We start from the raw sequence: 17411 nt of genomic DNA on the forward strand, positions 1-17411 counted from the left end.
CCTGATTTGTAAAATAAAATATTGTGCTAGTTTATTCTTAAATACCTTTTTAATGTCCAACATCTGGTGATTCTGTGATCCATCTTCCCTGACAAGTAGGGGAGAAATGAGTATCTCCTACTTGCAGGAAGATGACCTAACTCAATGCTCTCTGCCCTATCTTTGCTGTGACTTAGATCATTAATAACCTGCCTTTCTGCTTTTCATCAGACCCGAGAGGGACTCACTTATGGGAATTCATCCGCGACATCCTCTTGAACCCAGACAAGAACCCAGGATTAATAAAATGGGAAGACCGATCTGAGGGCGTCTTCAGGTTCTTGAAATCAGAGGCAGTGGCTCAGCTATGGGGTAAAAAGAAGAACAACAGCAGCATGACCTATGAAAAGCTCAGCCGAGCTATGAGGTGAGGAGTTTCATGTCTCTGAAAACAATAAGGCTGTACGACCCATTATTTACCTAGCAACCTTCATCTGATCAGTCACCTTATGCAATCTCCTTTGTTACAGATATTACTACAAAAGAGAAATTCTGGAGCGTGTGGATGGACGAAGACTGGTATATAAATTTGGGAAGAATGCCCGAGGATGGAGAGAAAATGAAAACTGAAGCTGCCAATACTTTGGACACAAACCAAAACACACACCAAATAATCAGAAACAAAGAACTCCTGGACGTAAATATTTCAAAGACTACTTTTCTCTGATATTTATGTACCATGAGGGGAAAAAGAAACTACTTCTAACGGGAAGAAGAAACACTACAGTCGATTAAAAAAATTATTTTGTTACTTTGAAGTATGTCCTATATGGGGAAAAAACGTACACAGTTTTCTGTGAAATATGATGCTGTATGTGGTTGTGATTTTTTTTCACCTCTATTGTGAATTCTTTTTCACTGCAAGAGTAACAGGATTTGTAGCCTTTTGCTTCTTGCTAAGAGAAAGAAAAAAAATCAGAGGGCATTAAATATTTTGTATGTGACATGATTTAGAAAAAGGTGATGCATCCTCCACACATAAGCATCCATATGGCTTCGTCAAGGGAGGTGAACATTGTTGCTGAGTTGAATTCCAGGGTCTCAGATGGTTAGGACAAAGTGGATGGATGCCAGGAAGTTTAACCTGAGCCTTAGGATCCAGTGAGTGGAGAATGGGGACTTCCAAAACCCAAGGCTGGCTATAATCTCTGCATAATCACATGACTTGGAATGCTTAAATCAGCAAGAAGAATAATGGCGGGGTCTTTATACTCATTCAGGAATGGTTTATCTGACGCCAGGGCTGTCTTCCTTTCTCCCCTTTGGATGGTTGGTGAAATACTTTAATTGCCCTGTCTGCTCACTTCTAGCTATTTAAGAGAGAACCCAGCTTGGTTCTTTTTTGCTCCAAGTGCTTAAAAATAAGTTGGAAAAAGGAGACGGTGGTGTGGAAATGGCTGAAGAGTTTGCTCTTGTATCCCTATAGTCTGTTTCTCAATCTGCATAATTGACATTTTTGGCTGGAGTGTTCTTTGTGGTGAGGGCTTTCCTGTGCATTGTAAGATGTTCAGCAGTATCCACTCATGGTCTCTAACCACTTGACACCAGAAACCCCCCAGCTGTGATAACGCAAAATGTCTCTAGACATCACCAAATGTTCCCGGGGCGAGGGCGGGGGGGGAGCAAATTTGCCCTTGATTGAGAACCACCAGTTTAGCTAGTCAATATGAGGATGGTGGTTTATTCTCAGAAGAAAAAGATATGTAAGGTCTTTTAGTTCCTTAGAGTGAAGCAAAAGCAAGACTTCAACCTCAACCTATCTTTATGTTTTAAATGTTAGGGACAATAAGTTGAAATAGCTAGAGGAGCTTCTTTTCAGAACCCCAGATGAGAGCCAATGTCAGATAAAGTAAGCATAGTAATGTAGCAGGAACTACAATAGAAGACATTTTCACTGGAATTACAAAGCAGAATTAAAATTATATTGTAGAAGGAAACACCAAGAAAAGAATTTCCAGGGAAAATCCTCTTTGCAGGTATTAATTCCTATAATTTTTTGTCTTTAGGATTATCTGTTTACTGTCTCATCTGAACTGATCCCAGGTGAATGGTTTATTGCCTAGATTTGTACTCAGAGGAATTTTTTTTGTTTTGTTTTATCTTTTAAGAAAAGAAAGAAAGGATGAAAAAAATAAACAGAAAACTCAGCTCAGGCACAATTGTCACCAAGGAGTTAAAAGCTTCTTCTTCAATAGAGGAATTGTTCTGGGGGTCCTGGAGACTTATCATTGAGCCATGCAATCTGGGAAGCACAGGAATAAGTAGACACTTTGAAAATGGATTTGAATGTTCTCATCCCTTTTGCAGCTTTTCTTTTTGGCTCTCTCATGTCCTTGGCTTGCTCCTCTATTCTACCTCTCTTTCTCCAGCAATAATATGCAAATGAAGACATGTATCCATAAGAAGGAGTGCTTTTCATCAACTAATAGAGCACCTACCACAGTGTCTTACCTGGTAGAGGTGAGCAATTCATATTCAAAGGTTGCAAAGTGTTTGTAATATATTCATGAGGCTAGAAGTAAGAAGAATTAAAAATTTGTCCTAATTACAATGAGAGCCATTCTAGGTAGTGATCTTGGAGCACACATGAATAACTTTCTGAAGGTGCAACCAAATCCATTTTTATTTCTGCCTGGCTTGGTCACCTCTGTAAAGGTTTAACTTAGTGTTGTCAAGTAACAGTTACTGAAAGAGCTGAGAAAAAGAACAATGAACAGCGAAGATCTTGACTGTGCAACTCAGACATTCCTGCAGAAAAGACATATGTTGCTTTACAAGCAAGGCCAAAGAACTATGGGGCCTTCCCAGCATTTGACTGTTCATTGCATAGAATGAATTAAATATCCAGTTACTTGAATGGGTATAACGCATGAATATTTGTGTGTCTGTGTGTGTGTCTGAGTTGTGTGATTTTATTAGGGGCATCTGCCAATTCTCTCACTGTGGTTCCTTCTCTGACTTTGCCTGTTCATCATCTAAGGAGGCTAGATCCTTCTCTGAGTTCACCGTTCCTCAAACCTGTAAGTTTCTCAGTTCTTCCAAATTGGCTTTGGCTCTTTCTGCAACCTTTCCATTCAAGAGCAATCTTTGCTAAGGAGTAAGTGAATGTGAAGAGTACCAACTACAACAATTCTACAGATAATTAGTGGATTGTGTTGTTTGTTGGGAGTGAAGGTTTCTTGGCATCTGGTGCCTGATTAAGGCTTGAGTATTAAGTTCTCAGCATATCTCTCTATTGTCTTGACTTGAGTTTGCTGCATTTTCTATGTGCTGTTCGTGACTTGGAGAACTTAAAGTAATCGAGCTATGCCAACTTGGGGTGGTAACAGAGTACTTCCCACCACAGTGTTGAAAGGGAGAGCAAAGTCTTATGGATAAGCCCTCCTTTCTTTTGGGGACACATGGCTTTCACTTGAGAAGCTCACCTGTGCTGAACATCCACATGGTCACTAAACATGTTATCCTTAAACCCCCGTATGCCTGAGGTGAAAGGGCTCTCTCTTATTAGGTTTTCATGGGAACATGAGGCAGCAAATCTATTGCTAAGACTTTACCAGGCTCAAATCATCTGAGGCTGATAGATATTTGACTTGGTAAGACTTAAGCAAGGCTCTGGCCCTCAGGGGCATAAGCAACAGTTTCTTGAATGTGCCATCTGAGAAGGGAGACCTAGGTTATGAGTTTTCCTTTGAACACATTAGTCTTTTCTCAAAGTTCCTGCCTTGCTAGACTGTTAGCTCTTTGAGGACGGGGACTATGTCTTATCAATCACTATTATTTTCCTGTTACCTAGCATGGGACAAGTACACAACACATATTTGTTCAATGAATGAATGAATGTCTTCTAAAAGACTCCTCTGATTGGGAGACCATATCTATAATTGGGATGTGAATAATTTCTTCAGTGGAATAAGAGCACAACGGCACAACCTTCGAGGACATATTATCTACTATGAACATTTTACTGTGAGACTCTTTATTTTGCCTTCTACTTGCGCTGAAATGAAACCAAAACAGGCCGTTGGGTTCCACAAGTCAATATATGTTGGATGAGGATTCTGTTGCCTTATTGGGAACTGTGAGACTTATCTGGTATGAGAAGCCAGTAATAAACCTTTGACCTGTTTTAACCAATGAAGATTATGAATATGTTAATATGATGTAAATTGCTATTTAAGTGTAAAGCAGTTCTAAGTTTTAGTATTTGGGGGATTGGTTTTTATTATTTTTTTTCCTTTTTGAAAAATACTGAGGGATCTTTTGATAAAGTTAGTAATGCATGTTAGATTTTAATTTTGCAAGCATGTTGTTTTTCAAATATATCAAGTATAGAAAAAGGTAAAACAGTTAAGAAGGAAGGCAGTTATATTATTCTTTTGTAGTTAAGCAAATATTTGTTGAGTGCCTACTATGTGCACGGCATGGGCCCATATGTGTGAGGAGCTTGTCTAATTATGTACGATGCAATAGATCTCGGTAGTTACGTATTGGGCAGATACTTACTGTATGAATGAAAGAACATCACAGTAATCACAACATCAGAGCTGAATTATCCTCAGTGTAGCTTCTTGGAATTCAGTTTCTGGAACTAGAGATAGAGCATTTATTAAAAAAAACTCCTGTTGAGACTGTGTCTTATGAACCTCTGAAATGTACAAGCCTTCACAAGTTTAACTAAATTGGGATTAATCTTTCTGTAGCTATCTGCATAATTCTTGTTTTTCTTTCCATCTGGCTCCTGGGTTGACAATTTGTGGGAAACAACTCTATTGCTACTATTTAAAAAAAATCAGAAATCTTTCCCTTTAAGCTATGTTAAATTCAAACTATTCCTGCTATTCCTGTTTTATCAAATAATTATATTTTTCAAAATATGTTTATTTGTTTGATGGGTCCCAGGAAACACTAATAAAAACCAGAGACCAGCCTGGAAATGTGTGTTTCATTCTTCAATAATCCATTCAATGCTGGACTTAGAGAAAATGCACTTAGCCTCTAGCAACAGAACACATACAGCTTCTGCGTTACTTTACTCAAAAAGCATTTATCGAGCATCTACTTTGTGCCAGATATTGTTCTAGGCACCAAATTATAGCAGAGGATGAAAGAGACAAAAATCTCTGCTCTCATAAAATTTACGTTGTATTGAGTAGAAACAGTCAAGAAAAAACACAAATAAATAAATAAAGCATAGCATATTGGATGTGTAGTAAAGAAATATAGAGGAACAGAGAGTGCTAGAGCACTTAATACAATAGGGGCATGCTGTAAATTTAGGCAGTGTTAAGAAGGAAACATTTCAGTAAAGAACTGAAGGATCTGAAGGAAGGAGCCACACAGATATACAGATAACTGGGGAAGTGATCCATACTGAAGTGATGTGAGAGGGTCCTAAGGTGGGTGTGTTCCTTATCATGACCAGGGAACAGTGAGGAGGTCTGTTTGCCAGAGTAGACTGGCAATAGTTAAGAAATGGTGAAACAGAGGCACTGGTGGACCAGATCACATAGAGGCCATTACGAACGCTCTAGTTTTTCCTTTGCATGCGTGTGATGGAGATACTAGAGGAGTGACATGATCCAACTTCTGGTTTAAAAGGATTCTTCTGGCTGTTGTTCTGAGAATGGATTGCAGGAAGGCGTTCAATGCTGGATATAAAGAAAGGTAGAAAAGATGACCCTCATATCCAGGTCTCCAATACAATACTTAAAAATGTCACCAGGCAGTAAGTGAGCTCCAGTAGTTCATAGCACGTTTCTCCCTGGGTCCAGAAAGCCTCAGCTATTTAGTCACATAATTTCATAAATGATCATGAAATTAATAATAGCTAACTACTCTGGGAAGATTCACTTGTCCCAGGAATTATGATAATGCTATTTACATATATTATTATATTCATTTCTCATATAAGCCTGGATTTATAGATACTATCTCCGATTTTCATATGAGGGAAATGAGGATCAGAAAAGTTAAGTGACTTTCTGAAGGTCACACAGCTGGTAATAAGGGGTAGATCTGGCATTGTTTACACACGTCCCTCTTTCCTCCCTACCACCCCCAACCCAAGTCCATGTTCTACCAATAATATTTCTCTAGTTTCTCAGGATGCTAATGTTTTACACACACACATGTACACATGCACACGCACACACATGCACACACATAGAGGTTTCTATAGTTAAACAGAGCTAGTTACTGTAAGACTTCTCAGAGTTTTTACTATGATAATGTGCATTGTGAATCCACAAGAGAGGGAAAAAGTGTGCCCACTTCCCTTAGCCTATTTGACGATGGACACCTTTCATCAAAGGAGACCTCATGAAACCAGCACCCCTTAGGACACTCCTAATCTTTAAAAATTACTTCTCAGAAGAGGCAATATTTTTCATGTTTGGGCCAAATAAGTTTTCTGATAATATTTCTGCACATCAAACTTGGCCAGCTTTGAATATATTCCATTTTTTCCTCCTTGAGAAGAAATCCCTCACTTACGGACTTGGGCATTATTTATTTGCATTGATGCATTTCTCAGTAATCACAAAGATCTTGCAAAGTGACTCTTTGAAAACTATGAACCCTTCTCAATTTTAACTCATTAGAATTATCTACTCAAAACTACAGGCTGTAGCCCCAGGTGACAATTTAAGTTTAAATTACTTACAATTATATAAATTAAAATTTAAGTTTCTAATCACACTATCCACTTTTCAAGTGCCGAATAGTCGCATATGGCTAATGGTTACTTTATTGGACAGTGGAGTACAGAACATTTCCATCATCAGAGAAAATTCCATAGGATAGTACTGCTCTAAAATCTGACCTGGGAGGGTCGGGTAAGGGTGGAAAGGATAGTGATCAAAGCTAACCAACAGTGAAATAAGATTCCTGGGAGCCTTAGAAACCAAAGGTGACCCTGAATTGTAGAGAACAAAAAATAAAGATCCAAAGCAAATAACTGTGTTTGCTGGAGTGATGACAGTATCTGCCAGTACAAACAGGTTTGATGTTGTCAGTGGAGCCTTCGTGTGGGAGGATTTGATTATTCTTATCTCCAAACCCCAAAAATACCCTACAGTCATTAATATGAATGTTCCAAGGATGTGGTTTTTTGGTGGATAATATTGGCATTAAGGGAAGATGACCAAAATGGGAAGGGAAATGAAAGGTCCCCAAATAGAAATGGTTGCCACTGCCCACTCCGCTATAAATGGCACTAATACCACTTTCTTCCTTCTTTTCAAGAACAACTTCTTGCGTAAGTCATCTGCCCTTAGGCGCTCTTTCCTTATAAATCAATTCTCCTTCATTACTATCATGATCTGGCCTCTGTTCACATCAAGTCACTGACAATGCCCTACTGGAGGTCATAGTCAAACTCATTCCTGCCTCAGGAACTTTCCTATAGCTGCTGCCTATACTGACAACGCACTTTCGATCTTCACGTGGCTGGTTCCTTTTAGTCATGCGGTCTCAGTTCAAAACGTTGCTTTCCTGATTGTACTTGCTTTAGCTGCCCACCTATCTCGCGTTGCTTCCTATTATATTGTCGACATTTAATCTTCACAGAAATTACAGTATCTGAAATTATTTTTTAAAATTCATTAGTTTACCAAGTCCTTATGATTTTATCTCTGACCAATCAGCATTCCTGGCTTACTGGCTTCCCTCCACCCACCAAGTTATCCTTAAAAACTCTGCTCCCTGAATGCTTGGGGAACCTGATTTGAGTAATAATAAAACTCTGGTCTCCCACCCCCAAAAATTCATTACTTTTATAGTATTTCTTATCACTGCTAGAACATAAGCTCTTGGAGAGCAGGAGCCAGAAACTTCCATGTTGGCCAATGTGTTCCTAGAGTGACAATGTGCCTGACATGTCCCCCTGACCCCATAAATATTTGTAGAATAAATAAATAAATAAATAAATAAATAAATAAAGGACATGCTTATTTTCAAATTCCAAGGCCTTTCTTTTGACTTTATGATTTTTGACACTGGTGACACCCTACCCCCTTTAATTTCGGAAAATAATCTAAGCCCTTGTTTTCCGCACCAATGAAATTCTTGCCCTCTGCTTTCCTGAGTATTCGTTCTTCAGTTCCTTCTCTTCTCATTCTTCTGTCTGTGTTCCCCAAGATTAAATCCTCAGCCCCCTTCTTTCTCCCCATTCTTTGCCTCAAAGTTTAGCCTCTTGAAAGGTCAGCCTCAAGAAACTTCATAATGATATAAGGGAGGTACAAACTGTTTTCTTCCTGGTCCTGACTTCAACTCTAACTGGCTGGAGACTATGAACCTGTCATTTCTCCATTCCTTAGTTTCTTCTTCTATGAAATGGGGACATACCTTCTTCCCAGTGTTGTTGTGGGAATCAAGCAAACAGATTCTAGCCCCTGTTCATTTCATAATTTTTTTTTTTTTTGAGATGGAGTTTCGTTCTTGTTGCTCAGGCTGGAGTGCAATGGTGCAATCTCAGCTCACCACAACCTCCGCCTCCTGGGTTTGAGCGATTTTCCTGCCTAAGCCCCCTGAGTAGCTGGGATTACAGGCATGCACCACCATGCCTGGCTAATTTTGTATTTTTTTTTTTTTTAGTAGAGATGAGGTTTCTCCATGTTGGTCAGGCTGGTCTCAAACTCTCAACCTCAGGTGATCCGCCCCCCTCAGCTTCCCAAAGTGCTGGGATTACAGGTGTGAGCCACCACACCCGGCACATTTAATAATTTTAAAGGGTTTATATGTGCAGGCATTGTGCAAAGCACTTTGATTTTATTTTTTCTTGTAACCCTCACTCTAACCTCACGAGACAAGTTTGGGAAATTGAGGTTCAGAGAGGTGAAGAATTGTACCTGAGTTCATTGTGCTGATGTGGAAGAGCTGCTATTTGAATCTCTGCCTGGCTGAAACCGGAATTTAGGTCTTAAACTTAATGTTCTATTGTCTTCCTTTGAAAGCATTAAGAAAATAATTAAGCACTAAACAAAGTAAGAAACTTATTTTTGAATTTATGATGACCCAAAGAGAGGTATTAATATTTAGAGTGTCTAGCATGGGAATGCAATGATAACTAGTCAACATGGTGTCTTCAAGTCATTTTACCCTGTGTTAAAGGGCATACCTGACCGTCCCTGGGTAAGGACTAAGATTCAAAGAGCATTTGATATCTGATCGGCCTTAAAATCATAGCCCCAGAGCTGGAAGATTATTTGGTACAAACTCTTCTCATAAGAGTTTAGAGAGCTTAAAGAGCAAACTCAAGGTCACCCAGGCTCTTGGCTAGAAGGGGAAGCCAGTCTTCCCACTTTCCTCTTCAAAAATCCCACCCAATGTGAATCTTCTTGGCCATCGTCCCCCCATATTCACAGGGCTCTTCCATCCTCAAAGCAGAGACATCTTCAGGGAAGCTCCTTTTTCCTCCTGGACTCCATAGTGATACCACGCAACTTTCTTGTGCTGATTCCTCAAATCCAGCCAACATCATCTTCCCTCTGGGCCACAGCCAAGTCAGGCAGGAACAACTGCACATCCTAGACATTGGTGGAAGGGCCGATGTATGGAACCAGAGGGACCATGTCAGCGCTGTTAAGAAATGATGGATGCAAAAGTCCCAGCACTTCTGAGGAAGGGACACAGAGTGTTCCTGGAATCTGGTAAAAGATCCCATTAATCATCACTTCTATCTTCTCTCCTCTGCTTCACTGTGTGTATGTGTGTGTATGTGTGTGTGTGTTTATGTGTTGTATGTTTGTATGTCTGCCTGCCCTTCTCTCTCTTGCTCTCTGTGTCTCTTTCAGAGTCCCTGTTCCTTTCCCATACCCTTCCTTCCTCTTGCTCACCAATCCCTTTCAGACTCCTTCCCCCTCCAAACCTGTCTTTCCAGGTTGCTGAAAGACAGAGCCAACAAGAGGACAGTACAGGACCAGGAATGGTGCCATCTCTCTGAAAGCCTCAGCGGTGACAATAACAAATGGTATTTACCTAAGAGTTATTAACACATCAACTGTTCTCTCCTTTACTGTTTAGTCATGTCACTCAGCACTAATGGACTTTTCCAATGGCAAACAGAAAGAAAAGAAGGAAAACAAACAGTGCATTCACACTAGATAGAATCGGTGATCCCTGCTGAAGCTGTGAAAACAGAGGGCATCTCTTGGTTTGACCTGAGGACACGTCTCACCTGGATGTGGATTGCAAGATTCTGGGCCTATGCTGGACTCTCCACCAAGGTTTCCTATGAGAGAGAAAGCAAGGAGAAATGAAGGACGTGGCTTCATGGTGCAAGAAATAAGTGCTTTACTTATTCATCAATTTCAACTATGAATTGATGACAATCAAGGTTCACGGCACTAGGTGCTGCCCTATTGCACCAGACAGACTGAAGACAAGGTTGTGAGTGGTCCTAGTTCGCACAGTAGGTCAGCATGAGAGCCCATTTCACTTCCAGTTTTACTCCACCATGCTGCCTCCATTGATGCACATTCTTCTCTCTCTCTCTTTTTTTTGTTTTTAAAGACAGGATCTCACTTTGTCACCCAGGCTGGAGGGCAGTGGCATAATCAGGGCTCACTGCACTCTTGACCTCCTGGATTCAAGCAGCTCTCCAGCCTCAGCTTCCCAAGTGGCTGGGACTACAGGTACACATCACCACAACTGGCTAATTTTAAAATTCTTTTTTAGAGACAGGGGCTTGCTATGTTGCCCAGGCTAGTCTCGAACTCCTGGACTCAAGCAACCCTCCCACCTTGGCCTCCAAATCCATGCCTGGGATTACAGGCATGAGCCGCTGTGCCTGGCTCCGTTCTTTCTTTAGTAAGGAAACTGGAATACAGGCTAACAGAGTAAAAAGCACAGGCTTTTGAGTTGGAACAACTTTTGTTTTAATTCACATATCTTCACTTACAAGGTGGGTGACCTTGGACAAGTGGCTTAACCTCTTTAAGCCTCAGCTTCCTCATGAAAAAGCAGAGGTTCTAAGTGGGAGCTTATACTTATGGGGAAGAGAACCAAATAACCAGGGTATTACATTGCAGTATGATCAATAACAGGGAACTGCAGGGAGACAGGATGCCTGGTTTCCAGGCATGGCTGTGACTCTAAGTAGCCATGGACCCTACGCAAGTTCTAAAAACGCTATTGCCTTAGTTTCTTTGCCTGTAAATCACTGTAAATCAATAGATTGGACTAGATCATCTCAGGCCATTCCAAACAGAAAGTTCCAGGAATTTATGAAAATAAGTTTGAATCAAGTCCAACATTTCTTTAAATGTTTATATCTCAGCCACACTATTTAAAAATGGCTTCCCTTATCCCCCTAGAATGGATTGGGAGCTAAAGTGAATGCTGAGCCATCTCTAGTGAAGTTTTAGGGTTGAGTAGGTGGGAGGGGAGTGGAGAAAAAATAAGCAGAGCCTGGATCCCTGGACATACTTAGCCAATTCCAAGGGATGCTGTCCTTTTGGATCTAAGAATTGTATCCCCATCTGCTAACACTGCTTCTTGGGGACCTGGCTCACAGGTAACCGTGAAGGCTGATACTGATTAAGTGTTTACTCTGTGTCAGAGAAAGCAAAGTATTGCACTTTACCTGTATTTCACTTAACTCTATGAGCAAGGTGCTGTCATTATTATCATCTTTCCCTTGAGAGGAAGATACTGAGATTCAGAATGATTATGTAAATTTCCCAAGTGGCAGAATTAGGATTTGAACCCAGCTCCCAAGCAATGGCATTTCTTTCAGTGAAACTCCTAAACTGCTAAAGGAAGCACTGCCTGAGGTTTGAACAGCTAAGAGAAGTCCCTTCTTTCTTTGAGTCTGCTTTCTTAGAAACAGGAAGGAAGTAGACTTTTGCCAAAAACACAAAAATAAACAGGTCCCTGGGGCACCATGTGTAATTTGAAATTCAAAACTCTTGAGAGATGTTGCCTTTTCTTGAGTCTGGTTGGTCCCAGCAATGCTAATGATGGAATCACAGATTGGACTCTCAGGGAGCTCCTGCAACAGGAATATGCTACATGTCTACTAAGAGTGTTGGTCTTAGGGAGTATGTTTGGTGTGTGAGTGATGCAAAGTTAGGATACAAGATGGCAGAAAAAAGAAAGGTGATCTCTGGTCCTGGCAGCCAGGAAATCCTCCCCCAAAGCATGGAATTTAATTTCCATTAAAAGGCAGTAATCATTTTCATTTCTAATATTATAACTTAAAAAACCTGATGTCTGATCATTATAAAAAATGAAGAAATATAGAAAATACAAAGGAAGTTAAAAAATATATACTACAAATCTCACAACTAAAAGAATCATTGTATACATTTGGTAGACAACTTTCGAGGCTTCTAGAATAATAAAAAGATAGATGATTGGGGGTGGAAACTGAGAGGGTGCAGTGAATCAAGATTTGCAAAACTTTGTATCTGAGTCATATTAATACATTAGTAATTCATTAAAAAGAATAATTGTACAGACAAATAATTTTATAATAATACAACCTGACATGCTATTTAAGAATTAAAAATTAGCCAATTTGACTTGAACTCAACTTGAAGAAAAAGATATGGAGTCAATTCAAATAAATGTTCTTTTAATATATGGTCTCTTCAAGAGATATGTGTATGTTTATAAAAATAAAATTATGAAAAGATTGATATTGGGGTAATTATGCTTTTACAAAATCCATTCATTTTTAGATAGGATTGGTTAGCTCCTTGCTGTAAAAGATGATAAAATTAACTCTTGTGTTGTTTTTCATATTTTCCTTTCCCTACTTACTGATTTGGGTTAGTCTATTTTTATTTTTATTTTACTGAGGTTTAAATACTTTTATTCTTTTTGACAAAATCAGGACCCAAATCCCAAAGTTGTTTAGTCTTAGATCTAAATCTATGTGTGTCAAATATTTGCTACCTGTTCTTTCACATTTATTACTCATCTTGTACTTCTTTATTTGGATTCACCTCTTGGTTGGCCAGGTTTCATAATGTAATGAATTCTTCTTGGTTCCTCCTGAGTTTACATTCTTCTCTTCTCTCTTTCTGCGAGTTCTCAGTTTATGTGGGGAACTATGTGATTCTGAGGAAACTAGCTCTTTCTTCAACTCCAGACATGGAACCACTACCCAGGCTGAGCAGATCACAGCATTCTGCATCCTTGGTGAGGGTTATCTATGTGACCTCAGATGGTGTGACCTCAGATGGAACAATCAGAGTGAATCTCAGGACTTTTGGCTGGAAATGTTGGAACATAGAACTCTCTTCCTCAAGACTGAATAATATGAGGATGCGAATCCCAGAACTACTGCAAGTATCTGTTTGCTTCCTTCCATGAGAGAAGTTAGCCTGAGGATGAGGTCAATACATTGAGAAGGGTTAGGACAAACCAAATTTCAGAGGACTTTTGCTGGGTCCCTGATGATATCATGAACTCCTGGATCAGGTTAGACCTGAAGTAACCCCTATTATTGAAATTTTCAGTTACAGCAGCCAATAAGAACAATAAGAACATACTTAGATAGTATAAGTTTTCTGTTGATTACAAAATGAAGAGCTCTAGTTCATAAAATTGTGAAGATAGCTGGTGACGGGCTTATGGAAAACAGTTCTGTAGAGAAAATGACAGCAACAAAGCTTCAGAGGTCAAAGAACAGAGGGCATATGACCCAATATTTGTGAGTTTAGCTTTTTCTAATGCTGCTACAAGGGGACTTATTCTTGTTAAGGAGGAATAGAACATAATAGTGATGGCTTGCCTCTTAGAGCATAAGCTATTTCCTTACAGGAACTTTTATCTGGAGCTGGAAAAATGTAAGGAAGCCAAGAAGGCATTGACAGCTGCTATGGCAACCAGAATTCAAGGGGACAAAATTCTAAAGAAGAGGAAGTCATGCAGAAATGTGAAAGGACATTGTGACTTTTTGTCTTTGGGAATTTTTTAGTTTGGGATTTGGAAAGAGGGCCCAAGCAAGGGGTAGCTACTAAGAGGGCAGAGAAACCCACTGAAATTTTGATAGTCTTGTGAGGCTGAAGAGACAAAAAAAAATTTGAAGGGTCAGAATGTCAGTGAGAAGAAAGGGCTGGATAACTGATTCCATCATATCAGCTTCCCTACCATTAGTATTTGTCAATTTGAAACTTCTTGGGGCAGGGGACGAACAAACTTAGACTCTGAAAAACAATGAAATTTTGGTAGTCTCAGAATACCAAAGGGATGAGGATTAGAATTCAGGTCCAACTGTGCAGAAAAATCTCCAGTTAACACCTCAAGCTCTTATTGAGAATTCCAGGAAGAGGAGATAAATCAAAGATGATCCTAGCTGTAATGGAAAATCTAGTTCAAATCAGCTTTGTCCTTGATTGGTGAAAGTTGATAGTCCCCAATCTATCTGTTCGGCAAAGGAAAGGGTGAACCATTTCAGGAGGAAGATAACATTATTCAGAGTCTTTCTCATACACAATTCAATCAAAAATTACTAGGACCAAGTGACCAAATTCAAGAGAAAAGCTAGCCGATAGAAAGACCCATGGGAGATCCAAGTGTTGAATTGATCAGATGTGAACTTTAAAATAGTTAGGATTAACATGTTTGAGAAAAATACAAAAAAACTAAGAAAATATATTAAAAGATACATAAATTACATAAAGATAGATAATACATAAAGATAGATAAATTAAAAGAATTTTAGCAGTTATTAGATTTTAAAAGCAACAATCAAATTAAAATTTTAGAACTAAAAATGTAATAACTAAAATGAAAAGCTCAATAGATGGATTTGACAGAAGATTTGATACAAAAGAAAGCAGAAGTAATAATCTGAAAAAATAGGCCAATAGAAAACATCCATATGAAACAAAGGATTAAAACAAGAATTTAAAAAAGCACTGAAGAGTATAATAGATATATGAGGCACAGTAAATATTTCTAAAAATGGTATAATTTGAGTTCCAGTATGAGAAGAGAGAATGTGATGAAGCAAAATTTGAAGAGCTAATGGGATATAATGTTCCAAAATGAATAAACCCCGCAGGTTTAATCATTCTTGCAAACTCTGAGAAGAAAACATCAGAATAAAACCACATTCAGGCTTTCCTTGTAAAACTGCTGAAAAGCAAAGACAAAGAGAACATCTTTAAAATAGGCAGAGGAAAAAAAGATAAAATAATATAAATTTTCTTATGAAACAACAGAATCCAGGAAATAATCGAATAACTTCTTTGAAATGCTGAAGAAAAGTCCAATTTAAAATTCTATATCCAGAAAAAATATTTAGCAAACATTAAAGCCAAATAGACTATTAAGACAAACAAAAACAAACAGAATTTGTCAGTAGCACAACTAAAGTAAAATAAATACTAAAAGGAGTTCTTTAGGAAGAAGAATATTTATTCTTTTTTGGAAAGAACCCAAAAACATTATTCACTTCTTTCCTCCGTCTCTGGGTATACATTTCCTCAGCTCTTTCTTGACTACACTGGCCCAGCCATCAAAGACTTTCCTCTTAAATCCCCAAAATAAAAATTTTACACCACCTAACTACTGTAACCAGGGCTTGGCGTTCTGTCCCATCTAGCCATATTCCTTCACAGCCAAACTGAATCTGTCCTGTTGCTATTAGGACTCATTATCTTTTTAAAAACAAAACATTTTTTCCTTCCATACTGTGAAAGTAAATCACATCCAGTTGTAGAATATTTCTAAAATACAAAAGTACAAATATGTAAATAAAAGTTATTTATGTTCTCCTTTTCTTAAGTAATTGTTTTTGTTATTTTATTTATCATGTTTTTATTGGACATATAGGTTGTATCATAATATATTTTAATTGAGTAACCTTTATAAATATTCTTTTTCATAAATCTTTATATTTCTTAATGTTTTGTTTCTTAAGAAATATTTCTTTCTTTTTTTGTGATGGGGTCTTGCTATGTTGTCCAGGCTGAGTGCAATGGCTATTTACAGGCATGATCATAGTGTGCCACAGCCTCAAACTCCTGGGTTGAAGAAATCCTCCTGCCTTGGCCTCCCAAGTAGCTGGGACTATAGACATGTACTTCCACACTTGGATCAAAGAGATATTTCTGAAAGTAAAATTTGGGGGTCAAAGGTACGGATTATTGTTTTTCTGACTCTTTTTTTAAAAAGTTGCTTCAGTGTCTTTGTTTTTCTTTCTTCCCCAGCATCTCCCCAATCCTCCTCCCCACTGCCAGCCTCTGATAAGCATAATTCTACTCTGTTTATATGGGTTTGACTTTGTTAGATTTCACACATGTGAAATCATGGATCATATGGTTATCCTATTTTTAATTTTTGAGGAAAATCCACACTGCTTTCCATAATGGCTACATTAATGTACCTTTCTAACAACAGTTCCCTTTACTCTACAACCTTGTCAACACTTGTTATTGTTTGTCTTTTTGATAATGGCCATTCTAACAGGTGTGGTATGATATTTCATTGTGCTTTGAGTTTGCATTTCCTTGATCATTAGTGACATTGAGCATTTTTCTCATTTACTTGTTAGCCATTTGCATATCTTCTGAAAATTTGCTATTCAAGTCTTTTACCTGTTTTTAAATGGGCTTTTGTTTTCTTACTATTGAGTTGTTTGAGTTCCTTATATATTTTGGCTATTAACCCCTTATCAGATGTCTGGTTTGCAAATATTTTTTGCCTTTCTATAGGTTATGTTTTCACCTGGTGATTTTGCTGTGCAGTGCTTTTTATTTTTTATGTAATTTCATTTGTTTATTTTTGCTTTTGCTGCCTGTGCTGTCGGTTTCATATTAAAAAAAATTGTTGCCTAGATGTCATGGAGATTTTTCACTATGTCTTCTTTTAATAGTTTTATGGTTCAGGTATTACATTGAAATATTTAATTTATTTCCAGTTGATTTTTGAATATGGTGTGAGATGTGGGTTTAATTTCACTCTTCTGCATGTGGATATCCAGTTTCCTAGAACCATTTATTGAAGAAAATGTCCTTTCCTCATTGTATGTCGCTATGTGGAAAATCAACTAAGTAAAAGTGTGTGAATTTATTTCTGGGCTCTTTATTCTGTTCCATTGGTGTCTGTTTCTACACAAATGCTCTGCTGCTTTGATTATTATATTATAGCTTTGTCGTGGATTTTGAAATGAGGTAGTGTGAAGCCTGCGGCTTTGTTCTTTTTGCTTAAGATTGCTTTGGCTATTTAGAATTTTTGTAGTTCCATATGAATTAGGATTTGATCTCTTTTTGTGAAAAATGTCATTGGAATTTTGATGGAGAGTGCATTGAATCTGTAGATCACTTTAGTTGGTATGGAGACTTTAAAAGTATCAATCCTTCCAATCCATGAACACAGGATATCTTTCCATTTACTTGTATCTTCTTCAATTTCTTTAA

The 17411-nt window shown here is 38.3% G+C and overlaps 1 protein-coding gene and 1 long non-coding RNA gene across 9 annotated transcripts in view; one reads left to right on the plus strand and one right to left on the minus strand.

The window, feature by feature from the left end:
* The window catches only part of EHF (ETS homologous factor), a 40772-nt gene extending 39982 nt beyond the window's left edge, over positions 1 to 790 (plus strand). For all 8 annotated transcript variants that reach the window (XM_004050928.5, XM_055355517.2, XM_055355518.2 and 5 more), the window contains 2 exons: positions 211 to 406; positions 510 to 790. In XM_004050928.5, coding sequence (XP_004050976.1) covers positions 211 to 406; positions 510 to 609 — 296 coding nt within the window. In that variant the 3' untranslated portion in view covers positions 610 to 790. The remainder of the gene's footprint in view (positions 1 to 210; positions 407 to 509) is intronic.
* LOC129525387 (uncharacterized) lies at positions 240 to 13151 on the minus strand. The gene is made up of 4 exons (XR_008669665.2): positions 12987 to 13151; positions 10214 to 10267; positions 4543 to 4627; positions 240 to 344 (listed from the first exon to the last, which is right to left on the minus strand). It is a non-coding gene; the product is annotated as an uncharacterized lncRNA (long non-coding RNA).
* Between the last annotated feature and the right edge of the window lie 4260 nt (positions 13152 to 17411).

The sequence above is a fragment of the Gorilla gorilla genome, chromosome 9, assembly GCF_029281585.2.
Source record: "Gorilla gorilla gorilla isolate KB3781 chromosome 9, NHGRI_mGorGor1-v2.1_pri, whole genome shotgun sequence".
Lineage (NCBI taxonomy): Eukaryota > Metazoa > Chordata > Mammalia > Primates > Hominidae > Gorilla > Gorilla gorilla.